The sequence below is a fragment of the Nesoenas mayeri genome, assembly GCF_963082525.1.
Source record: "Nesoenas mayeri genome assembly, chromosome: 3".
Classification (NCBI taxonomy): domain Eukaryota; kingdom Metazoa; phylum Chordata; class Aves; order Columbiformes; family Columbidae; genus Nesoenas; species Nesoenas mayeri.
In genome coordinates, this window is record NC_137544.1 from 21,241,016 (window position 1) to 21,268,020 (window position 27,005).

Here is a 27,005-nt window from a genome sequence, read left to right on the forward strand (position 1 = left end):
TGTTTCCCCCATCCCTTCCATCTTCCTGGGTTCAACTTCATTCCCGATTTTTTCTGGCAAAGGGGGACAGGGAATGGGGGTTGTGGTCAGTTCATCACATGTTGTTTCTGCTGCTCCCTCCTCTTTAATGGGGAGGACTCCTCACACTCTTCCCCTGCTCCAGCGTGGGGTCCCTCCCACAGGAGACAGTCCTCTATGAACTGCTCCAGCTTGGTTGGGTCCTTTCCACAGGCTGCAATTCTTCATGAACTGCTCCAGCCTGGGTCCCTTCCACAGGGTGCAGTTCTTCAGGAACATACTGCTCCAGCATGGGTTCCCTGTGGGATCACAAGTCATGCCAGCAAACCTGCTCCAGCCTGGGCTGCTCTATCCATGGGGCCACAGGTCCTGCCAGGAACCTGCTCCAGCATGGGCTTCCCATGGGGTCACAACCTCCTTCAGCCATCCACCTGCTCTGGCATGGGGTCTTGCATGGGCTGCAGGTGGATCTCTGCTCCACCATGGACCTCCTTGGGCTTCAGGGGGACAGCCGGCCTCACTACTGTCTGTACCACAGGCTGCAGGAGAATCCTTGGTGCCTGCAGAGTTGTTTCTCTTATGTGTTCTCAATCCTCTTTACCAGCTGCTGTTGCACAGTTTTTTTTCCTCCTTCATAACTATGTTATCTCAGAGGCGCTACCACTGTTGCTGATGGACTTGGCCATGACCAGTGGTGGGTCCATCTTGGATCTGCTTGGCGTTAGTTCTGTCGGACATGAAGAAAGCTTCTAGCAGCTTCTTACAGAAGTCACCCCTGCAGCCCAATCCCTTACCAGAACCTTGCTATCAAAACTCAGCACAATATTGTAGAAGATCGGTATTGAGGCATTTACTGCATAATGAGAATTATTCTTCTAGACCACTTGAAACTAAAAAAAAACGTGGTTTAGAGTGTCACTGAATTTGAGAAAATACCTGGCTTATGGATTGCTGCCTCCTTTGCAGCCTATTAAGTTTAAAAATCCGAGGAACCTCTGAGTGTCTTGCCCTTATATGTTCTGTGTTTATAGAAACTTGGATTCTGATAATATCAGCAAAGACTAATACTGATTTTAATGATAGCATGTCAGTAACTTTTAGCTGTCTCCATTCCTAAAGTTGAGGTTGCAGTATTTCCATTACAGAATTTTACTACATCATTAAGGAATCTATTACGATGATTTGCAGAAATGATGTGTGTTTTTTCAGTTTTCAAATAGTCTAGCTGATGCATGCTGCATGATGAGGGACAAAATATTACTGGTGAAGAATATTTTGAAATAAGGTGGTAGATAGGCATTCAAGTTTGCTACAGTTACTTATTCAAAATTTACAGCGTCAAACTAGTTCTGTCATTTCTCAATAGGTGATCAGTAGGAGAAATGCAGGGCTGGGGGTGGGGAAGACATTTGCATGGGATTAATTTATCTAGACATTGAAATGTAGTGATGATCAAATACCTGGCATGTTTTCTTTTGTATCAGGTTTTATGGGCAGGATATTCGTGCTAGTGCCATCTTGCTTGGTGATGTGCCTGTTCCTGCTCAAGCAGAAGATCTTTATGAAACTCTAGCATCCTTCACTGAAGTATATGAAAATGAAGAACAAAAAAATAATCCAGGAAAAGCTGTAAGGGAACACAGGAGGGTTTGTGCACCACTTTTTCACACAGGCTTTTTCTGTTCCTGGATTGTTCTTGGTTAGCAGTAATGTTGACATTCATGTGGCATTCTTAACGTTTCTATTGGATGCTTAAAGGCATAACACATTGCACTTAGTGCATGTGAGTAATACATTCATTCAAGTATTGCCCTGGTAGACTGTTCTGGACAAGAATGTTGCTGGTTTTGCTCTTCATCCTCCAGAACAACAAAGTATGTCCTTGTTTTTATAATAGTCCATAATCAAATCTAAGGTGATGATTAGAAAAGTTTGTTCAACTATTCCTAATCAAGTTAATCTGTAAATAATGAGCATACCGGGTTTGACATGGATACTCTTCATTTTCTGGTTTTTTTGTCTTCAATTGAAATAATCAAATTTACAATACCATACTGAGCACTGTGGAAGATGTTTTCTTGTAGATGCTGATGTTACTGGTAGACATTGTTAAACCCACAGTGAATTACTCACAGTCATGTGTGTGTCACCGGTTCTTTAGTGTGCTTCTTGACTTCATACAATTTCAGTGGAGAAAGAGTGACTTATTTTTTTTTTCAGTGTAACTTGAAATATCTCTAGGCTCTGAAGTTACAATCTGCTTCCAGATGTGACATAGCTTTTTATAAAAATTTGTACATTTTAGGTGAATGACCCACCTGCTAGACCACCATCAAGACCAGACCCACCTAAACCCGCTGTTAGACCAACAGCACCAGGTTAAAAACATATTTATAATGATTGATGTATTCTCTATATAAAATTAGAGCATTAAAGCTAATGAATGTTATGCAATTATTATAGTAGTTGCTGTCTCTATAAAAATATTTAGTTAATGCTCTTCCTTGGGCAAACACTGAAGGCATGTTGGGATAGTGCTCTGAATGATAAAGGGTAAAGGTTTTGTTTGTTTTATATTAACAAACCTTTTATCTCTGGCAGATTTGGTATAGAACTGATGTTTGCATAGTTATGGGAGCATATAATAGTTCAAAGGAGCATTCGTGTTATTGGACGCATAGAAACCCCATGGCGCAATGAAACTTCTTAGTAAAAAGAGCAGTCCTGCTAGAAACTACTAGTCCTACTTCTAGAGCACTTGTGTTTTCTTTTAGGTTGTCATCTTTTAATAGGTAGAGGTCTTACAGTAAAGCAAAGGAGGCAGAATTTTGGCTCCATAACACTTTGTCCGCCAAAGTGCACCATTTAAAGTGAGGCTTTACTGTGCAGCCCCTGTTGTTAACTTGATTTATTTCTCTGGACAAGGATATGTAAGAAAAAGTCCTTATTTCTTTCTTCTGTGCTGCACCTTAGATAACTGTGGTCATCTTATAACTATTGAACATGTATTACAAAAGCAGTGTATGAAATATAACAATGTATGTTAGTGTATCATACAACATGCTACTATTTTATCTTTCAGCTAAAAAGAGTACAAACAAACTTTATCCTGAACTTCTAAATGATTATGCTTCTGTGGGTGAGTACTGACCTTACACGTTTTATTAATGCAGTGTGGAATCTGAAAAGTCCTAAAAGTTCTTTGGAAGACATCTAACAGTATCTGGCCCTACGTATATTTCTTTGTTGTCCATGTGTTAAAATGAGAGGTAGATCTTGCATGCTGTCCTGAAAATATTTCATAAATGTGAACCTTATTCCCTGGCTTTACATTCCAACAACAATCTTCTTTTTCTAAACAGCAAAAGTTCATTTGCTTTATTCAGTGAGCTTGAAAAATGAACTGAAACTAGTAAAACTGGTTTACGTTACTACCTAATTGAAGTGCAAAAGAAAGCTGATATAACGAGCTTGTGTCCAAATCCTTATGCAAGGTACTATAACTCCTATTTTAATTAAAAAGTGCTTCCACAGGTCATATCTGATTCTACTCGCATAAACACAGATTTTCATTGCAGTTATACTCCCTGAGGTTTTTGTATTGAGTTGAGATAACTCTGCATTATACCAAAAAGATACCACTCGTTCATTGTTCTGTTCTGATTCTATGAAGTTTAAAGCAGTTTCAGCTCTAATGGGAGAATCTTACTCTGTAGTGTTTGCAATGTAACTCTTGAACTGTGGGGCCCATGATCTGGAAACTTGTGAAAAAAAAAGTGGTTAAGTTCATTTAGTTGCTTTAGTGTTCTCCCACCAGGAGTCTTATCTTTCATGGGTAAAAGACTGTTAGCTGTTTCAAAGTCAATGAAAGAGATTGTTTATCCCATGAAATATATTGTCCATTTGATAAATAAATGTTTTAGTGGTCTCTGCTAGGATCAAAACCAGGATCAAGGCATTCTGTATTTCATATTTATATATATGTGAATATGTACACACATTTTCACATATTGCATGCGCCACTTGAAAATAAAATGCATTTTGCTTCCTGTTGCAGATTTTATTTCCATAGGTAGCAGTTCAAATGCTATCTGAAACCACAGAGGTACTATTTGTTGCTAAAGAATTGTTCTTATCACAGGAAAAATCAAGGCTGAAGTCAGTTCCCCTGAGTGTCTCAATACCATAGCCTACATGCACGTTGATGAGAGGCTGAAGAAGAGTTAGTGTCCCTTTCCCATCAGTAACGAAGGGTGTATTAATGCTGGGTAATGGAATAAATGGAGCGTTAAATCCATACTGCCTGTCAGTAATCCCTTCCTGACTGTTTATAGTCCAGATGATTTCGCAGAGCAGCTATGGCTTGTACCAGCCAATCTTTATTGCAGGATTAGTTTCTGCAATGGTTGTTCTACAGCGATCTGAAAAAAAGTTCAACATTTTTTTAATCTTTCTAACTTAAAGTTATTAGATAACTAATAGAAGAGTTCATGAAACTAATATTTAGGAAGCTGCATTTTAGGTATAATGGCTGGTGCAGGGATAGGTTTTGGTGTTGAGCTTGCCTGGGTTGCCAGTAGTAAGGACTTGCTTTTGGGTGGGGAGGTGAGATGTTGACATTCTGCTAGGAGGCTTTGGTTTTGCAACAGTTACAAAAGTAGTAGAAACGCTGAAACATTAATTCTTCTCATTAGATGGAAGAAGAGCTAGACTCGTGGATAAAACATTTTTTATTACTTTATGTGGACCTGAATTATCTAAATAGTTAGTATAATATAACCTATTTCAGGTTACATGAAAAACATGTTTTTCTAAACTGATAATGTGAAACTTGAACTCAGATGCAAGTAAATTGTTTTCATGTAACTGAATAATACTTAAAGTAATGCATTTAGTTGTAGATGAGGTTCAGTAGTGCTTTAAATTTTTTCCAGAAGCTTAGAAACACCATACATTTTATTAAAAGAAAATAATAATTTGCAGAGAGCTTTTACAATTCTGGAAAAAAAAAATAACCAAACTCATAGCTGATATAGTTATTGTGATTCAGTGATGCATGACATTGCTACACTAGTAGAGATTTTTCTGAAGACTGTTCAGATAAAGAAATTAGATTTGCTTATTAGTGTGAGAGTTCATGCCTCCTCCCTTACTAGAATTAGGGATTTGCAGCTTCATTTTTCTGCTTGTTCCCTCTATGTTATACAACCTAATAAAAGGGCTGACTGGTTCTTCCACGTTTTATTACCAGGATCTAGCTTTAATTTATCTAGATAGGAGGTTTCTGCAGAGTTCTGTGCCACGTCTATAGTATAAATGACTTGTGGTTCTTTTGTGGACTACTAGGGCATTGTAGACTCACAAGTTTATTTTACTACAAACATTTTTTTATATACTTTAGGCTGATAATTTGTCACATTAGAATTTCTGATAGTAGATATTAGTTTTTCATTAGTGTTGTATTTTCTAGCTGTTTGTGCTTGGGGTTCTGTCACGGAGCAGCAGGTAACTAAAACTGTAGATAAACGGTTGCTTGACTTACCTGTCTGTCCTTCTGGCAGGTTGCTGAACACTGTACAATTCTGAAAACACTGCAGTGATGTGGTTGCATTGAACTATAGTGAACTGGTAGCAGCGGGAGTAACAATCTGCTCGTAAAAGCAGGACCTGGGTCAAACTGAACATTGGTGTGAACTGAATCATTAACAGGCAATTAGTTTAGAATCAGAAGTCAAATTATTTTTTTTCACTTTTTCTTCAGCTGAGCTAATCAGAAAGGGACTGGTTCATGTGATTGTAAAAGAATCATTTAGAATTGCCAAGATGCTGAAACAATCGGGAAACAGACTTGAGGCAGGAATGGGACTGAAAAATAAAAAAACTTTCCCCATCCAAACACTGTTCTTTCACTATTCATTCACAGATACCAGAAATCATCATAGGCTTGAGTTCTCTGCCATTGAAAATACATACTTGCTTAGCATTTCAGTCTGTCTCTGTGCAGTAATGTGGTCCCTTTCAGGAATGTTTATGAACAAGAGGGTGTGTCTGTGGCTACAATACTGTACGACAAATTGCTCATCGTAAACACAAAAGCACTTGTTTTTGTGAGACTTGTAAGTGTTTTGTCATAATTAGAAGGAAGTAATGATGCTGTTTCGCATCTTTTAAGCAGCCATATGATTTGCCTAGGAAACTCATGTAAAGCCTAAGTGTTCAAGGTGGTTTTTGGGGCTTTTTTTTAGATTTCTTTCAGAGACACTGCCTTTCTTACTTCCACAAGTACTTGAACTAAATATTTTTAAATTTAGTTTTGTCTGGGGGAAGAATGGGTGCCCTCTTTTGATATTAGAATCTATCTGCAGATAATGAGCCCTTAAGAATCTTGGACATAAAATCATCACATCTAAACCTGATCATATTAAAACTTTGAAAAACTCAAAATAGGATTTGTAACTATTTCTTTTCAGCTGAAACTTCTCACTTTGAAAATAATATAAAAATATTAACAGATCGTTACTGAATATCAGGCATATATTTTTATTCTTACATACTGAAAGAAGTGCTATATCAAGCCTACTGATGAAGACATGGAGACAGATGAGAAATTTGTCACTGTTTTTGAGAAGCTAAAAAGAACCTCCTTCCATCAACGAGGGTTTGAGTGATTAGTCAACCTCATTGTTAAAAATTCATGCCTTCCCATATGAATTTGTCTGCAACTTTTAGACAATGATGTTTGTTGTGGCTTTATTCACTATATTAAAGAGCCCTTTCCTACCCAGAGCATTTTTTTGTTCCCTTCTTGTTCCCTTTGAGACACTTGTGCTGTAATCGAATCACCTTTTGATCTTCCTTTATCTTTCTTTTGATTACTAAACAGATTGATGAGCTCTTTGTCACAAGTCATTTTCCCCTTCTTCTCAAATTTTAAATAGTGCTACAAATAGCAAATCCTGAGATGTGAACTCACTGAGATCAATAAGATTTGGTTTCCTAAAAGCCATGATGAATTTGGAGGAAACTCCAGTCCTTACTTTTTGATTATTTATTTATTAGTCTATTTTTTTTAACCTTCTTACACATTGCTACTGTATGTTAAAACCATTGAGGCAACATCAGCTCTTTCTGATTATGTTGTACCATGAAGTTGTTTTAAATTTGGTTTGTGTTAACTAAATCTCTCTCAGAGATGCTGCTTTTCATGGTTACAGTTCTCCAGGAATCAAGTCTGGCCCAATTCTCTATATAATTTCAAAGGTGTTCTCGATGCTTCTTTCAGTAGTCTATGAATGCCAGATGGTTCAGTAGATCTATGAAAATCTGTTTGCTTTGAGTATTCCAAGGCAGATTTTCATACCTTCCGAAGTGTATTTTGTGCAGGAAACGTGATGATCTGTATGTGAATTTCTCTTTCTTAGTAAATTATGGGGTCTTCTGTGGCCATTTAAGAAAATGTGCACTGCGACAGCACAGGTCTAAGAATTTGTAGACTGCTTCTGAGATAAAAAGCTTTAAAAAAAATCTATTTTGCAGCTCTCTGAGGGCAATAGCATATTTTTTACTTGTGACTTCGCCTCCCATTTCACTTATTTTACTTGCATTCATGTTCTGCGCTTCAGTTTCCATCTGACTTATGATCTGGTTATTTTTTAGAACTACTATCCTGTAGGATGGTATTGATCAAATTCAGTGAAAAGACAAAATATAACATGGAACTTGGATGCTATTCTGGCTGTCTCTGTATTAATTAGTACCTCTAATTATGGGTGCTGCCAGGCTTGTTTAAACACAGTGTAATGAAACAGTGGAATCTTTAGTCAGAGCTGCTAAAGGTGAGTGTCGCTCTGCGTGTTTGCCACGTTAATACAGACGTGCTTTGCTACATGTGTATCAAAGCAATTGTGTTATTTTTATGATTTGCTTAACATAGCTTTAACAAAACTAGTACTGTTTTAGAACAGCTCAAATTTAACTGGAAATGTAACATGCTGCTATTTATAACAGCTATGCAGTTCCACATTTAGAAATACTGACAAAAAAATTCTGATAACTACACTATAAGAGAAAATTGAGTGTACCCAAATCTCCTCTTGATGAGAGACTTTTGACTTATTTATTGTAATTAAAACAAAACACCAGGATAGTAAAATAAAAGTATTTCATCAGCTGTGGAGCCAATAAAATTCAGTTAGCACTGTGGTCTCAGGTTAATATTTTCCCAGTATATTATATACATTCTTGCTTTTCGTGTGTTGTCAGAAACAATATGCTTAAAGCGTGTCTTTATAGAATAGTGTCAATATTGCAATTTTTGCTTCTCTCTGTTCTGGATTAAGATGACTTAAAATATTGTCATCATTCTGCAGATTCTTTTGCCAACATGAATTGTAATAAAAGTGAATCAAAAGCTTTTAGTTGAGTAAGATTATAAAATGGGTTTTTTTGTGCCATGCTATCTGCATAGACCAGGAGGGGAGAAGGAATCCAAAATATTTTGCTTTTAAGGACAGAAGGAGACTCCATGGTTCACAATGAGGGAAAAATGCATTTTGCTTTTGAACTGGAAATGAAGTGATCCATGGAAACATGGTTTTTTTTGTTACTAAGACTGGCTGATATTTCAGAAATGTTGGCCCCAAGTCATTTTCGTAGGCATTAAACTGTACACTTTTCAAATTCTCTTCATTAATGGAGGTATGAGAACTCAGAGATAAATGGAGTAATCTCCTCTACCTGATGGTGCGCTCATAAAGGAAGCCATTCTTTCACATGAAATTCTCAAGTTTTCCTGTAACATTTCTGTGCTGTTACTCCTTGTAGATAAGGAAGTTAACTGGTTAATGAATTTTTTCTCCCATGAGAACATGGAGTAGACATTTCTTTATGGTGAATGAAAGATACCTATTTCAATAATTAACTGAAAACTGGATAAAATAATTAAAATAACAAACTCAGATGAAATCAGATCTGTGCCTGCACAGTACACATCTTGCTGTGGATGTGTACTGTGTATTCAGATCCAAAAAAAAAAAGCTGCTTTTCATTCTTCGGTTCATTAAATACTCCTTTTTCAAGAAAGGCAGAGATTTGCTGTAGCATCAAGTAGAACTACTTCACATTGTAAGCAAGAACCCTCATGAAGCTGTGCAGTAATCCATTCCTTGTGTACTGTCACTTGAAGAGGAGCTCTAGCAGATTATAAACTGTAAATTCAACAAGGCAGCTCAGTGTGACTAACAGATATTTGTTTTAGAAAATTTTTACAAAGTGAAATATGTGATGTATCTGTCATAATCCTTCATGTAATTGTCTACTAATTTAGTAAACACGAAGAAGTTAACCCCCTGGAAATTAACTAAAGTACCTTTTGTTTTGTTTTTAAGAGTTTTAGCTAAGCTTGGTCTGTTTCTGTGTTTTTTTGTGGCAGGGCTTGTGACATGTTTATATTTAGTTACCGGAAGAATAAAACATCCATATGGTGGTCCCCCACAGTATTAATTTTCTTGCTATTATGAGCTCTTTCTTAATGCTAACCAAACCCAGGAAATCCCAGGAAATTATTTTTGAGACTATTTTTATCCCTGATTCACTTTTACTAGGATCATACTATTACTGTCATGAATGTAGTAAGTCAGATAATCAAGCTGCTTATGGCTTATGTTGTGGCAAGCTGAGAGGAAAATATGTAGCATGCAGGACTTCACTGGTCGTACTGAAACAATAACTTACTGCATGTAATCAGCTAACTCATAATACAACAAGACACAGAGAGATTGAGGTCAGACGTGTTAGGATGAAATCGGGGTCTTTCTGATGTGTGCATGCGTTGGCGGAGGGCTCTTATGCTAAATACGAACCAGATATACTCGCACGGGGGAACAGCATTTTTTCTCATCATTTTATAATGGCTTGGAATAAAAATTAGGAAAACAGAGCTAAATCATAGGAAAATCTCAGTGCAATCTACACTTATTTTTTAAGTGCAAGGCACTATTATGGTGATAATTCTGATTCACAGCAGTTAAAATGTGAAATTGTTCTTGTGAACATACAAACGTTAAATGGTATAAGTTGAAGTCTTTTGTCTGAGGCCCTTGTAAAGCATGCAGCTTAATGTTTTAGCGTATTTATGAAATATATGCTCTAAGAGTTGTTTTGAAACTGTGTACCACATTTGGTAGTATTTTCTTTCTGTATTGTTCAAGTACTAGGGCAAAGGCAAGTTTAAATTGCTTTCCTAACTGTTTATCTAGCAAAGCCTTTGGGAGTATGGGAGCTTCTGCTTCATTAATACTAATAGAAGCCAAACAGGACTTTAAGTACCTCAAGGAAGTGATGGATATACAGGATTTCTATCCAGACTGCAGCAAAATACCCTGTGCTTGGTTGGCTTGAGATGAAAGCTGACACTCATCAAGTAAATGGAGATCGTTTTGCAGCAATGGTAGGGTGAAGCTTTGCAGAGCCATCTTGATACCAGGGACAAGGAACTTCTCTACATCTGAAAACTGCATTTTTGAGAACACCTTATCTTCCACACAGTCCCCACCACTGTCCTTATCTCAGGTGAGAGGCAGGAAGGAGATGGGAGTAAATGCTGTATGTCTTCCTGGAAAAATACTGAACACCTGTTCTATATGAAGGGTTAAGGGAAGATTCTGATAATACTTTCCTTTATTTGGAAATTAATTAGTTTTTTTACTCTGATGGAAGAACCACTTTAAATATAGTTTTACATAAGCAGTAAAATTACATGCCATGGTTCCCCAAAAAGTGATGTGTTCTCTGTCATGGAGAGACCTGTGGTCTTGAGTCAGTCTTGGCTGTGCTAGTTCAGCGTCACATCGTGCAGGTCAGCCAGCTGGATGTTGCTGATTGAACCAACAAGGTCATTCACATTTTCTGGAAAAACAGGCTTTCTGTTCTTGGTCATCCTGTTCCTCATCCAGTTTTAAACATTGGTGATGAGAATTGTCACCAGCACTTCACAAACAAGGCCTTGTACAATACTATTATTTTGTATGTTTCCATATGAGCTACCTCTTTGTCTCATATAATTCTATTATTTTTAACCATTTTTTCTAACCAGTGCAGAGAAGTTTTCCTCCATGCAAGACTAACAAAATTTTTAATCAGGGTTTCACAAAACATTACTATAAAAGCTGGCAGAAACTATATAGGATTAAATTGGGTTTATGACTTTTTTTTTTTTTTGAGGCTGTAGGTTGTTTTCCAGAGTGGGGTAAAAGCTTAGACTTATATCAAGTGAACTAGCTTATGTGCCAATAACACATTGGCAGAACTCTTGAATCTGACAGTACAGAGATTTTAGAAGCAAGATGCAGAGACTGTTTTCAGGTTGAGATATTCACTCAGTATGTGTAGAGGAAACATGGAGAAGCTTGTCAGCATAATAAAAAAATCTGAAAATCATTCTTAAATCATCAATTTGACCTGAATAAAACAGTGTTTTGTTCTCATCACTGTACTGTACTTTTCAGAATATGAAGGTTATGCTTAGCACTGCATCTCAGCTTTTACAGTATGATTTCAGCACAGGCATTATTTGCATTAATGTAGTCTTGAACATAATAAAGCCCTTGACATTGATAAAGTTTATTTGACCATTTCAGTTTGAATGGAAATTTAAATATTTTTGAAAAAGCAGAAAAATCCGAAAAGTAATCAGCAAGAGTAGTTACGGAATTGATTCTTTCAAGCAGGAGGTGGGCTTTTTATATCCTAAATATCAAATGCATCCGCAGATGCTTGACAAAAAAGGCAGTTCTTTAATGCAAAAGCTGAGTGTGCTGAAGCAAAGATAGAAAGCATTCCATCAGCAGATGAAGATGATGAGCCAGCATGTTCCCTAGTAGGCCAGAAACTCAAAAACAGTGAAATATTTTTCATACTGAATGAGCTTAATTTGCACAGTAACTTTAAATATCATCAGGTCTGTTTCAACCACCAATGAAACCACCAGTTTAGTTTGCCAGATGTGACACTGTTCAGTTGTGACACAAGTTGGTGACATGGAAGCTCCTTCAAAATGGTCCATTTCCAGCTTATGTGGAAAACATAAAAAAATGAGCCTTTTTCTGGGTTTTATGAGTCTGTTATAAAAGTGTGTATAATAACTGCATTCCATTCATAAGGATTTGCACCTGATGGTGAATTTCTGATCTGTTGAGGCTCTGGAGCAAAACGTATGGTAGCAAACCTTGTACAGAACATCTGTGGCTAACTTGACTTTGTACTGTCTTTAGCAGCAAGTATTAAACATGGAATAGTTTTCTCTAATGGAGAACGTAGTTATTAATCTATTCCAGAAACCAACACTGGAAACCTGGACAAAGTTACTTAGTTGAAATTATATCAAATGTCTAGCTCTGCAACTAGTTCAGAAGAGGGTTTGCGAGGCAGTTCCCGGGGAAGTGGAAGAGGGCTTAGCATTTGGTTTCGGACTCCTTCCAGGACTGGGGTGTGCATTTAGTACTGAGAGGTATTCAAGAATGTAGTTCCTGGAATGATACAGGCCTTCCTTGATGTTATCCAATGGACTCTGAATGTTTTGGTATTGCCATACATCTACAGCTGCTGTGACAAAACAGACATCAGGTCTTTTTGGTATGGGACGCTTCTTTGCCTTTAAGTGATTGTAGAGTAGAGAAAAGCAACTGGTGCCGGCCACCCTCTTCACAGGGGGTTTGTGCAGCTGGCAGCACAAATAGGTATTTGTGTGGGCATTGGATGGGTGCTGCTTTACTGCAGTGTCAGCAAAGCTCAATTACTCCAAAAAGTCCATCCATGTTTTTTTAGCTATGAAGAAGGAAATGTTTTCAAATTTCAATGTTGAATTTAAATACTTTGAGAATCTTAAGAAGCTTTTTTTTTTTTTCAGTAGAGAAAGACAAGCGATTTTGTTTACTTACCCTAAACAAGCCCTTGTTAGTGGCAAAACAACAACTGAGGCAAGAGATTATTTGTTCTGAGTGTGATTTGCTGAATATTATGTCTCCCGACCTATGATCAGATAAGCATTATTGGAGATTAATTGGATCAGTGGTGACATATGACATAGTTCAAGTATCTGCACAGAAAGATTTGTGCTATATCTGATTATAGCAGATTAGTACCTGTAGATATAAAATGTCAAATCTACTGTGCATATTTAGGCCTTCCCAAACATCTGTGCAGTGAGATCTGAGGTGGTTGTTTTTTGAGGTGAGTCAACATTACAAAAAAAAAATTTAAAAAGGCAATTAAGGAAATTAGTAGTTTAATGTAGATAGGACATTTGAGATTTCACTTGTAAGACTGAACAAACACTTGGTTTGTTATTTGTGCAGAAACAACTAAAATTAATTTTATAAGTCTATTCTGCTCTAGAAGCTGAGATAAAACCCTTTCTTCTTAGGTTAAAGGCTGAGATGTGTGATCCAAGAATATGGAAAATGATGCACATTAGGTTGAAAAAAGCAATGATCTATATACTGGTGTGATTCAAGAACTGAAATTATTTTCATGACTTCTAGTATTTAGGATACAGTTGGGCTACTATTTTTCTTCCTGAATGAGAGTTGCACAGAGATTTTACTTCTAAGGAGGCATTAGCACATGTAATATTTTGTTGCCATACAGGACCTGAAAAGTTAATTTCTTGAGAGAGTCCCAGTGTGTAACATACTCTAATATGTTGCTGCTTTACTCCATTTTCCCCACGCCCCAGTTGATGTTCCATCTTGTCTTGAGAGAAGAAAGCCATGACATCTTTTAGTTTACAGCCTGCTTTTTCTCTGTGTAATAACTCATACGGCACTTCCTTTCATCCTTTTTCTGACCTTCCTTACTTCACTTCCATCGTAAGTCCTTAACTGGAGACCAGTTGTCACTTCCCAAAGCTGCTGCTGCTTTAGGCCTATCACCTGGTGTAAAGAATGATAAAGTCTGAGAATGGACATTGCCCAATAAGTGTCCAGTAAGTGAATCTTAACATTATAAGATATTTTGTTTCTGCTTATGGTGACATTGTAACCTGGGTTATTCAGTAATGTGACCTAACTTTTGCGCAGCCTAGCTATGAACACCTTTGTGGACCTGAACCCAAACTTTGAGCCGAAGTTCGCATTACCTAAACAGTATTTGTGAGAAACTACTTAGGAATAGTAAGGCCTCAGAATGCAAATATCAAAGCAAGGACTGTGAATTGCATTAAACTTCTACATCCATAAAATGTTACCAAGTATCCAGTGAACTATGCCTAATGAGGTTGTAATCTCTAAGGTACCAATTTTCCAAAAGTCACATGGAATACAATACTGTATCTGTCATATTTTAATTATTGCATGTGGTCATAAAGTGGATATTTTGAGGTGATGTTGTTTCAATATTTTATAACAAGTTTAGTCGCATACATGCATGCTTTCAGACAACTGAACTATTTCTAAGATAGTCTTCTAGAATATCAACAAAGCCTGTCTTCAATTGTTTCGTTGTTCTAACTCATTAGAGTGTGACTCATTAGGATTATTATGATCAAAACCACTGTTAATTCACATATCTTGAATTTAAACCTATTATTCAATTTTGTTTTAAAACTCCTACTTAAAAGCAATTCCAAAACGTAGTAGTGACGTAAGGCATGAGATCCTTAAAGGACTGAACATCTTGCAGGAAACTAGTATGTAGGAATAATTAGTGGTCTGGTCAGAAGTCCAGCACTAAGACTTACATCTTTCTTCCACACCCTCCCTCTCAGTTCCCTACTAATGCTTCTTTGGCTCTCCCTGACACAATTCACCTGAGAAATCAGATCTTTGTGGGGTATAACTTTATGTTCATAAGTTATTTTCATAGCTGCTGTTTTACATAATACTTCAGAAAAATATGTAAAATATAGTGGAAACCAAGAGGGTAAGTTTAGATATAGTAAAAGGTAGATACTCTCCAGAATGATTGATCATACATGACCAAGATTGGCTATACATAACATTGGATTTGCCTCGTTCTTGAAAAAGGTGCTGTATCACTGAGACTATTAGTAGTTTCAGCTCCATAATTCTTTGGAGAAGAGAGAGTTGAAGAATTAGCATTTTATCAGACAACATGCCATCCAGTTTTTCTCTCCATATTGGTAGTCCAGTCTTCAACCTGATTAATGCTATGCTTAACAGTTTTCTAAATTAATATCAACAGGTCAGTTTTAGACCTGTTTCCTTAGTCTCTTTGAAACAGCTGCACCATTTAACACATGTGCTGACATTTCTTCTTACGGTCAGGGAACAGATAAAGGTACTAATCACAAATGCACCTTTATTTTCCCTCCTGACTTTGCATCCCTTCCTTTTTCATCTTCAGTAACCTTGGAACTGGCTGCATTATTGTACACAGAGACTTTTCTCCTTTCAAAACCTACTAGTATTAAAACACGTTATAGAACTGATGGCTTTTTTTTAGATTAATGATCATCAAAGTAATGAGTAACATCTGTGTTTCATATTGTATTATGTTGAGTTCTAATATGTCTCTGTGTTTAGAGTTCTGGGATTTGGAATATATCCATTCATATTCAAAATCTGTCTCTCTATATCGAATTTTCTTTAAATTATGTACACATCCCCTTTATTTTTATTTCTCTCAGTCTTCATTGTTAGTTTTTGTATCTTCATTATCATTCTTTTAAATGATTATGTAACCAACATGCAAATGTGTAACCAATAGGCTATTTAGGGTGTGAATGTAGTGATAAGATTTTGTATATAATGGCTGTTACTTTTCCTCCTGGTGTGCTGGCTTTATTCCAGTATATCCAGACTTGCACAACTCTGTAATAAACAGTATATAGTCTCTGTGTGCTATAGTTTGGCTTTTTTTGCACACTGGGTGACAGAACCATGTTTTTGGAACAACAGTGGTTCTATTCATCCTCAGCTCACATCTTCTTTAATCTTTATAGCTTTCGTAGATGCAGAAGATTCTAATTGTTTTGTCCCCTCTGTCTCTCTGTCCAAGTTAGCCATCCTATCTTGTCACTTCTTTTTGATCCTCAAATTCTCAGTTTCATCCAGCAATAGCTCTTCCCAGTGTTTGCATCTCATACACTTTCTATCTGATAAAGCCCACTGTTGATCATATTGCTGTTACCTAGTCTGTTTTATCTTGTTGTTTTGGAGTTCTTCAGTACTATTGTGGGCCCTCTTTAAAGCAGTTTCTCAGTGTTTCAGTTCAGTCATGGCTCTTTCCATGTTGATAAATTAAACATTGCCAGGGAATGTTTTTGGGCACTGAAACTTTATCATTTATTCCATTAAATTGTTAGCAGGTTCCTGGGATGATTTTGATCTGGGAAAGGTAATGGGCTGTCCTTAGTAGTTTGGAAGTTAGCATGTGACAGAGACTGTCCCCAGTAGTAAATATCAATGGAGTTACTCTGATTTGGAGACATGGAGTTTCAATGCATGGACAGGGCCATACTGGCACTTGGCCTTGGTACTGCTCCTTTCACTGATGTAAATGTATTTTCCAAGTCTCTGGTGACCACTTTATAACTACGTATTAAAAATCACAGTTTATCTTCCCTTAACCTGATAGGTTAATTGTCATCTTCTGGGTTTTTTTGGTAATACTTGTTCTCCCTGAATTCCAGAGCTGGCCTATGTCTGTAATCGCCTTTACATCTGTATTTCCAGTGTGTCACCGAGAAGGCATCCTTATCAGTCCTCTATTTCTCTGTTAAGATTTTCCAGCTAGTTATCCTTTGTCCCCTTTAATTTGCTAGATAACATTTTCTGCAGACAACTCATAACTACCCTTGTTCCAGATCCATCTCTTCCTGCATTACTCTGGTAGTCCTTTGTTAACTAATGATGAATCCAAGCTAAAAATGGTCAAATAGAATCTGAAAGTGCTTGTTGCTGATCACTGCAGAGCACGTGATCTTCAAGTAGAATTTCTTGAGAAGCTCTCACTTTCTGAGCAATGAGTCCTCCTATAGATTGTTCTCTGAATATAATTTCAAGGATGCAGCCCTTTCTTTCAATCTCACTTCTGTCCAGGCTTTTGTCGTGTTATGATTCAATTGTTGTAACATCATTCTCCCTGACCTTTTCAAATTCAATATTCCTATACTCTCACCTAGATTCATTTCTTGCCTCACAGTTAATTTCCTGCCCTATCACTTTGCCCATCCTTTACATTCCTCCACTGACACTCAGGTGAAGTGTATCTTTGAACTCAAACAGAACCGAAAGCACTCCCTGCCAGATCCAGCTTTCATTCCATCCTTGAGAGTATTACACATTGAACTTAGTGATTCACCTACCTGCTTCAGAGTTAAACTTAAGCCATTTCTCTCCCTGCCTTTAAGCATCATTGTGGCCCAGTGCTGCTGCATTCCTCAAGTCAAAATTTTAGGTCTTTAGTTCCTACTGTCATGAGCCCTAGCACTAATTCGGAAGCAATCCCTGTCATTAGGAGGTACCCTGATGCCTTCAGAATTTACTGCATGCTATTTCCTTTACCCACCTCTTGCCTTCCATATTCTAAAGCACTATATTCTCTTAGGTGCTTGCAGTTCCTGCCCAAAATACAGCTCAATAATCCTCAAGTCTGCAAATATGAAGGAGTGGGGCAGCAGTAATCACTGTAAGAACGGTTCCTGTGCAGACCCTTACTAACAGGGAATGCAGAAGCTGAATTAACTGTTGCTGACTGGATTCCATACTCAGATTCTAGTTCCACTCTTAAAGCTGACTTTGACTGTAAGGCAGTAACTCATATCCACCTCAGTATAAACCATTAGACATTTGTCGCTCTTGTTCTATCCCTCACCTGTCCTGCAAGGATCCAATGTTATCTTTTAGTTTCCAGATCTACCTCTGTCAGTTGATAAACATGGCTAATCCAGAAATATCTGTAAGATACTCTTGCCATATAATGCCTCATCTCATTCCTGATATTGCTTGTCCACCAATGAATCTTTCTCTTCAGCCCCTTACTTCATGAAACTCTGATCCCAGTCTTAACCTTAACAGTAGCCCAGTCACGCTGTCAGTCATAGACTAAACTGATTTGGTTTTGAAAATAAGAAGTCATCCTAGCTTCTCATGGGACTGCTAGTGAACTCAGCTTTTTATTATGTATCTGAATTCCTGCTCTCATCCTAGCTTCATCATCACAATGCATAATTGCCCTCCTTACTAGATCAGCAGTTAAATAAGTTCTTTCATTATAATCATTAGTTAAAGGTCAGCAATGGCTGTGAGGCAGTCAGTCTGAACCCTAATATTTGCTGCGGGAAAAGACACTTTTGCAAGAACTGTCACAGGGAAATACCTCTCAGATCATATAGCTTAAACCAAAATCAGGATCAAAGTGCTTTATTAGTTCACTAATGACAGATAATTAGCTAGTAATCTGTGAAGTATACATCCAGGATCAATATCAGCATTACAACAAATAACTGACAATATTAGACAACTATAAAAGTTAATAAACACCTGAGGTTTCTAAATGCAACCTCCGAAGTTTCACTGCACTTCCAGGCATGCATGCATAGCAAGTGTTGTGTGTACAAAGCTTTACGTTCACACACATCCCATCTCAGAGGCAGTATGGGTTATGAGCACACACAGTTTATTCTGCCAGTGCAGGCCATCCTCCTTGCACAAACCCCTTGTTGTAGATGTGGGTGCTGCAGCTCTATGTGTGCTCATGCAGCTCCCTACAAAACACACTGATTAATACATTGACAAGAAAGCCCCACCACGAGGTCACATGCATACAAAGAGATGCAAGTCCGTACTGGGGGCACCCCAGGCTGGCCCTCTCTTAGCTGGGGACAGGCTGGTCACAGTGTCTGACAGGGAGCCTGCTCTGCCTGGCCTAGGCAGGGGTGATGCTGGCAAGGTGACTTCCATTTGTGTCACACTTGGTTTTGATTACTGCTGTTCCAGTCCAAGCTATCTTCCCCTCCAATTACAAACTTTCATTCTGCTTTTATACTTCAAGGTAACTTTGTTTCAAAACTCTCTTTGAAGCTTTTCACGAAACACATAATGGTTGAAGTTGGAAATGGCCTCTAGAGATCATCTGGTCCAACCCCAATGCTCAAGCATGGCTACTGAGAGCCTGTTGCCCAGGACCTTGTCCGGACAGCTTTTGAATACCTCCAAGGGTGGAAACTCCGCAACCTCTCTGCGCAACCTGTGCCAGTGCTCAGTCACTCTCACAGGAAAAAAGTGTTTCCTGATGTTCAGAGGAAATATCTTGTGTTTCAGTTTGTGTCTGTTGCTTCTGGTCCTGTCACTGGGCACCACTGAACAGAGCCTGGCTCTGTCCTCTTTCCACCCTCCCTTGAGCTGTTTATAGACACTGATGAGCCTTCTCTTCCCTAGGCTGAATAGTACCAGCTCTCTCAGCCTTTCCTCGTAGGAGAGGTGCTCCAGCCCATCATCCTCATGGCCCTTTGCTGGACTCTGTCCTCGCCTCTCTTGTACTGAGGTGCTCAGAACTGAACCCAGCACTCCAGATGTGACTGCACTAGTGCTGAGTAGAGGGGAGAAATCACCTCCCTTGACTCCCTGGCCATACTTTGCCTAATGCAGCCCAGGATGCTGTTTGCTGCCTTTGCTGCAACAACATGCTGCTGGCTCCTGTAAAGCTGTGGAATCAAGCTAATGGTTGTCTTCCTCTTTAACATGTCCAGTTGATAATAGTCTTCCTTTTTAACATGATAATTTGGGGCAAACATGCTCAGGCAGTTTAGTGTAATCAATATATGTGTATGTTCACACACACAGTATTTGCACTCACAGTTATATCTTAGCAGGTGGTGTTATCCAGACCATTTGCTAAGGGTGGCCATTGAGATTTCCTATAAACTCCTAATTATTGCAGACACTAACTATCATTTTTCACTCAGAGATTTGCAGGACTTAGTAATTAACCTAGTTCTTCACCCTGCTTTGGATTCTTTCCTGAACTCTAATTATAAACACAACGCCAATCTTTTCCAAACAAAAGCCCAGTGTCCTATAGTGAGTAAAGAACTAAGATTTCTGTCAGTTCTGTCAGTTAAAGTTCTCATCCTAAACCTATGAGCAACACCCAAAACTTTCAGTGCCTCTGAACACGGTGACAGTAAACCTTTTTGATGCTCGATATATTTGGTTTTAAAAGCATGTATGTTTGCATCTGCCTAGATCTGGTAGTTGTTTTCCTTCATTTGATCTGTTTGTTGGTTTTCTCTTACTTCTGCTGCACAAACAGGGTTCATGTGGTTGCTTAGTTTTATATGTCTCCATTTAACCAATGAGAATTCTGTGACAGCTTTTCTGTAAGCTGATGCTTTTTGGTGGAGGTTTTATGCCAGCACTATTCAACTTCTGTCATCTCTGATGCTGGAGATTCATCTGACTTTCAACATTTTGTGTGGCAGTTGCAGTCATCCTCTCTACTTCTTTACAGAATAGATTGATACTTAAATAACAAAAACTATAGCCATGCATTCTAAAGGTTGCACAAAAAATGAGAAAGATAGAGACTATTCAGTTTCAAGGCAAAATGTGTCTACCTAGACAATCTCATTTTTGTATGGTATGTTGCTTCCCAATAGAAGCAATGTTATAACCTTTCGACTTCAAAAGAAACCAGACCCACAGCCCATTTACCAAAGTAGAGATTTAGCAGAAAGTACGTAATATATGGACAGTCAACAACAGGATTACCCTGCCAGTCACCAGTACCCTTGATCAGATGGCTCATTGGTGGTCACAGGGCTCCTTTTGTGCAATCTCCTTAATATGGTTTAGATTAATGCAAAACCAGTAGTAACAGTTGGTATTAGTCCACTTAGTTTCTATCAAATGTGTGTACATATGACCCACAAAATCATGCTAGCTCTCTAATTGCTGGCAATTAGCGGATTTTGCAAAGTGGATGTTTAGCAATCTCACCAAGGCAAAGCAGATGAAACTTATTTCAGTTTTATTGCTGTGTCAATGACCAAAAGCAGCACTATAGCTTTTATATAATTCTTCTGCAAGATCTTCAGCATTAGGCATTCAGTGGCATGGGGATGTTTACATCTATGCCAGTAAATCTGAATTTGAGAGCCACAGATGGGGTTCTAGTTTTTGCAAGCATAATAAGCTGAACCCAAAATGATGAAAAATACCTGGTTTTCTCTGAAAACCAGTCTTAGAATCAGCCTATGGGTTTGCTAATATTTTATAGTTTCATATTAGAATGTGAAACTAGGGGCTATATCTACTAGTAAATTAAACAATGTAAAGGCACGTGCCCAAGCACTATAATTCGGTTACCTATGTGGTCGTGTTGTTAGAAAGCATTAGGAGTTACTCCAGCATAGAAACCAGTAGGTAGTGGAAACCAGCACAGAAACCAGTAGATGTGGCTCTTCTCTCTGGATGGTGAGCGTTTACTAGTATGTGTGTGACCAGTCTATGCCAGTTGGCCTCAAAGTCAAAGCAAAGCTCTGGCACTCTTCAATCGATTAATAGAAATGTAGCCAGAGAATCTATTCTGTAGAAACTTTCTAGAGAATGCTTTGAATCTGTGGTAAATGTGCTGTGATTAAAGACAGTTTTATTGCCCTTTCTCTGGAGCTGATACTGCAGCATGCCCAAGAGGCTGCAAATTCACTCTAGTTTATACCTCATCATGTCCTTAATCCATAGCAGTAGTCCTTAGCAAAAAAGTTCAGATCATGATAGTATGTAAAAATGAATAGAAATGAAAGGATGTTGTGGTCGGAGCCATTTGTTATCCAGCATACGCCATACCCATGTGTGCTAGAGCACTGAATATGTATGCTGGCTGCTGCACTAATTGCTCTTCAGCCAAAATTTCTGTATTTCTGTTTTGACCACTGTGTTTGTAGAAGTGTGCTGTGTGTATTCAGATACCATTAATTAAGGATTTTCCACAATGTAATTTATTTTTATTTCAGTGTGCATGCTCATAAATCTCAATGATTTCAGTATCATATGCTGTATGTAGCACTGTAGCACCATCTTGTGTGAGCTGCAAATGTGGTTTCAATACTCGCATTCAGCAATCTTCTTGTTGACTATAACAACTGTTTTTTAAAACGCTTTCCTGTAAAACTGAAATTGGGAAACAAGAACATGAAATAGATCGCCCTTATAGTATATGTGGTAGATTTCATAACAGTGCATTCATTTAAGTTACACATTTGTTAGGATGATCCATATAGCTATGAAGCATGGGATGCTGCAACCTGGAGGCAATAGCTATGGAATTTTATCTGTTTCATGCTACAAAAGTACAGAAGTAAAGCACTGGGATTAGAAACTTTGTGAGAAATAAAATGAAACTATAGTATAGAAAAGAACTGCTAGGAAAAATTAAATAGGAATTTTGGTGAAATAGCTGCCAAGAATAAAGCCAGAAATGGTAGCAAATGGGGCAAGAACTCAGAAATCAGCGTTCACAGTCGGATGTAGTGCTTTGAGATTTCTGCATGTTTGGAAATATACACATCCACAGGGCCAAAAAGTGGGAAGGAAAATGCATAAAACAATCTTGTTCGTATGACTGAGCTAACAGTGGCTGGAGGTATGATTGTGGTGCATCAAGCACCCTCCTGCACTTTAACATCTCACACACACTTCTTTTGTTCCACCTTTTCATGCTTTAAGCTGTGTCTAGTTTCCTTTAATTTTTCTTCCTACTTTTACTGAGCCTATTTCATTATACTCAGTAGTTTGTGTAAAACGTATTATAGTCCTACTCTTAAAGCAAATTCAGCTATGGAGGAGGTAACTACTACTTGCTGCCCTTGCTACATGTCCCAAATGTTAAAGTGGGGTAACAGTTCTTCTATTGCATGTAATGAAAAGAAGCTCTCACAGTCACTTCTAGCACTTTCAGTCTCTTGTGATGTCGATTATCTAATTTTTCCAAGTATATTAACATAGTTTGGTCAATATATAAGAGCTCTAATTCTCCTTGAGTGGTTATCCTTTTGAACATTTAGGTGATGGAAACACATATGGTTAGGAACTCAAAGGATAAGAACTTGCAGCCTGTGCCATAACATAAAATGCACTTTCACCAGTGTGTGCTGCCTGAATGTGGCAACAAGGTAAAACACCCCATCTTCCCTTTTGTGTGCAATGGAGTCCAAACTGTTTTCATGTCTTAGCATCTTAATGTTTTCTTATTGTTCTTGAATTAAAACTAGGAGTAAAAGGTCAAAGCATCTTTTACTTTTGTGGGTTTTGCTATGATTTCCTCAATCAAAATATCTAGCTTCAAACCACACTTTGCATGGGAACACATTATATCATCCTGTCTGCATCAAATGCTTGAATTCTTGGAGGAAGATCACGTAATTGCTGAGTACCCAATCTGTCAGGGTTTCAAGTGTGAAAGTAAGAAAGATATTTAGAAAAGCTGTATTGTTGCCCTTTTTTAGTAGAAGTAACTGGTAAAGATAAGGACCCAATATATGTGGGTATTCTTGTCTGGTTTGGTTTTGTTGTGGTTTAACTCCAGCTAGCAATCAAAACCACAGTACCCGCTCACTCTCTCTTCCCTGACCCCCAGATAGGGCAGAGAATCAAAAGGGAAGGGAGAAACTCATGGATTGAGATGAAAACAGTCCAATAAAATAACAAAACAATACTGATATACTTCTGCTACTACTACTAATAACCTATATAAGATGAAAATAAAATATAAAATAAAAACTACTCAGTGCAATTCCTCACAAACTCTGTCCTCACTGACCAGCCAGTCCTGGGAAGAGAGAGCACCCTGGTCCTGAACTGCTGATCCCAGGGAGAGAGAGAAAAAGGCAGAAATGCCCAGAGGCCAACTGCAAAACAGCAGAACGGCAAAAGATCAAACGGAAGGAATTCCTGAATGGAACTCAACCGAAATGGAGCAGAACCAGAATAAGTTCTGCTGGAACCCAGACGGAAAACCCAAGTCACATTAAAAATTGTGCATGAGGCTAATGGCATGGAATATTCTCATTGGCTAGCCTGAATGTCAGTCAAGGTCTATCCCATCTATGCCACCCTTCCCCTTACACCTGCAGACAGAAGGCCCAGAAAGACCTTGGTCTCCCAGACAACAGCTAAGATAATAGTAAGTTCTTACAGTCTCTTCATTTAAACTCAAAAGCACTGGAAAGTTACTTGAAGAAAAACATTAGCTCTGTCCCAGGTTGTTACCTTCTTGTTCTTAAACTAAATCCAAACAACTGTACTAGCTGCAAAAAAAAAAACAAAACAAAAAAAAACAAAGAGGAGTTTCTAACTGCATGAAGAAAAATAACTCAATTTCAGTTAAACCAGAAAGTGCTTTCACATCAAAAGAAATAGTGAGAAATAGTGGTGTGTGACTTTAGGTCATGAATATAGCTATCAGGAGAGAGAAACTGTGTGACCAAGGAAATCAGCATTTGCCTTCTCTGCAACCAACACTCTCCCAGTACATGGCCAAACATTTTTGTATTAAGTTTTGAGGATTGCTACAAATGCAGATCATGAAGGCAAAGAACTGGTGTATGGAATGAAAATATATATTGACAATTGCTCGGAAAAAAATCTGTGCTGTTTATGCATAGCTTTGTAGTCCATTGTTCTTCTCTGTCTGTCCTGTTTTGGCTATAGTTTGTATTGGGGAGGCTTGGGCACAAAAGGATTTTTCCTCTTTCTTTTTTGAGTGATAAAAGCAACTAGAAGAAAAGTTCTGTGGGTATTGGCTGTTGATGACAGACTGCCAAAAGAAAGGTTGTATTGATGCTTCTCTCACCATCCTTTCTAGCTCTGTACTTGCAATGTTTAGACTAAAAAGAGTTTGGGTTTCCTCTTTTGCAACACAGTTCTGGCAGCAAGCAGGTACAGCTAATGCTAAAAGCCTTTAATCTTGCATGCTTGAGCATTTGTGCCGTTATCATGTCTGTATGAGCAATACAACCTGAAGTCTCTCCATCTGACCATGTAAACAACTTCATTATTTTCTCTTAACTAGTCTTCCATTTTAGGTGCATTCATGTGAGACATTGAACAAATGCAACTACCTTGTATTGTTCTGACAGTTAAAGGAATTGAGAGCAAACAAGGAAACTGAAGATAGTCACTTAGATTGAAAGTTTAATAGTAATAAACATCGCTATATCAACAAGAGTGGAGGCTGGATAATGGTATCCAAGACTTCGGGTGATTTTAACTCTAGATCAGAAGATTCATGGCATGAGTCCAACCTCAGCTAAGGACTTAAATAGTTATATAGGAGCCTGGTGGAAAAAGAACAAAAGCCGTTTGTATATGTAGTCTAAAATACTACTATGCGAGCCAAGTCACTTCCGATATGTCAAACCACAATCAGTTCTTTCCACTAGCATGTTTTGTGTGTTTTCTTCAATGTGTGAGATACACCAAAATCCTAGATACTGCAAACACTATGGAAAGAGAAGGGAAATACTGTGGTTATTTTGTATTTTACCATCTTGTATTCTGAATATTGTTCAAAAATCAAAATCACTGCTTTAAGTTTTGTAATTTCTGTGAGGAGACTTTCACAGACAATGCATACCAAAGCTAACACTTGAAAGTTGTTCTGTTCAGCAATCTTTCAGGAAGTACTCACACTTTCTTTAATGTGTTGCTTTTTTCCCCCAATATCTCTGACCATATGAGGCATACAGAAAAAAATACTGATCTTTATTGTATGTACAGCAGTACTTTATTTATTAAATAGACTGTACTGGTAGGCTAGAATCCAAATTTCACTTACCTAAGAATGTAGTGGACAGGAAAGGGTTTTTTTATCAACAGTTTATATGTTCATATAAGTTATTTTGGTGTCTTTGTCAATGTTTTCTACTGCCATTTAATAATAGTGTATTTAAGGACTTACTGTGGCTGCAGTTTAGTAATTTCCTTTTTATTTAATTTCTTTTCCTTCAGGTAACTCTTGGAGCAATCCAGTAGAAGTGACAGCCCTTTATTCATTTGAAGGACAACAGCCAGGTGACTTGACTTTCAAAGCTGGAGACAAAATCACAGTCACGACCAAAACTAATTCCCAGTTTGACTGGTGGGAAGGAAGAATCGGAGGACAAACTGGCATCTTTCCAGCCAATTATGTTACCATAAGTAACAGCTAAATTTGTATAGAAGAAAATATTGAAGCAGTAATATATTTAAACTGAAAAATATACTTTAACTTTTCAGATTTTATTAGAATGAGATTTTTGCTCAAGGCTATCCTAACACAAAATTGAAATGCATTAAATGACCCTAACTTTTCCCTAAATTTATTTCTTAAATAAACAGTAGGTGATGGTCAATTTACAGTGAAGTTTTATTTTTAAGCAAGTTGCCATATTAAGAGTACTCTAATTTGTGTCTAGTTTCAATTCTGTCTTACTAAATGGATTTATTTTTACATGAGAGAAAAATTGCAAACAATTTACAACTGGACATGCTGAAAAATTACTGATTTCTATTAAATTATAATTTATTATCTCTTTCTATAATAAATGCTCTCAAATTTGCCTTAAACCATCTCTGAGTTGGAGTTCTTTACTTTTACTAAACACATTTTTTCACAGGTATGGCAGAAGAAATTACCTTTACACTTGGTTCTAAAAATCACTTTAGGCATTGCAGTTTTTCTTACTAACTGCTTTAGGTCTAGTCCCCAGTTCTTGTCCTTGTCAGGCATATCAAAGCCTTTTTTTAAACATTTCTTTAACAGTAAAGCCGTTCAGCTTCTCTGATAGCTTGCCCTCATCTTTGAAGAATTTAAGCACTTCTGAAAATGTGTTTAATAAAGTGCATGAATAGTCCCTTCCAGAAAATATATAGACTTACGATGTCACTTGATTCCTGTAGGAACTTGTTTTACACATGGAAAGCAAACTAGAGAAATCTCTGCCTGGTTCACAAGTAAGCTTGCACAATTCTTGCTGCTTCTTCCCATTT

General features: G+C 37.7%; 1 protein-coding gene across 1 annotated transcript in view; it reads left to right on the top strand.

Moving 5' to 3' along the window:
* Nucleotides 1-26,313, top strand: part of SH3YL1 (SH3 and SYLF domain containing 1) — a 46,351-nt gene extending 20,038 nt beyond the window's left edge. The window contains exons 7-10 of the mRNA XM_080340986.1: nucleotides 1,503-1,647; nucleotides 2,324-2,396; nucleotides 3,101-3,157; nucleotides 25,986-26,313. Of these exons, the coding sequence (XP_080197112.1) occupies nucleotides 1,503-1,647; nucleotides 2,324-2,396; nucleotides 3,101-3,157; nucleotides 25,986-26,185 (475 nt within the window). The 3' untranslated portion in view covers nucleotides 26,186-26,313. The remainder of the gene's footprint in view (nucleotides 1-1,502; nucleotides 1,648-2,323; nucleotides 2,397-3,100; nucleotides 3,158-25,985) is intronic.
* The last annotated feature ends 692 nt before the right edge of the window (nucleotides 26,314-27,005 follow it).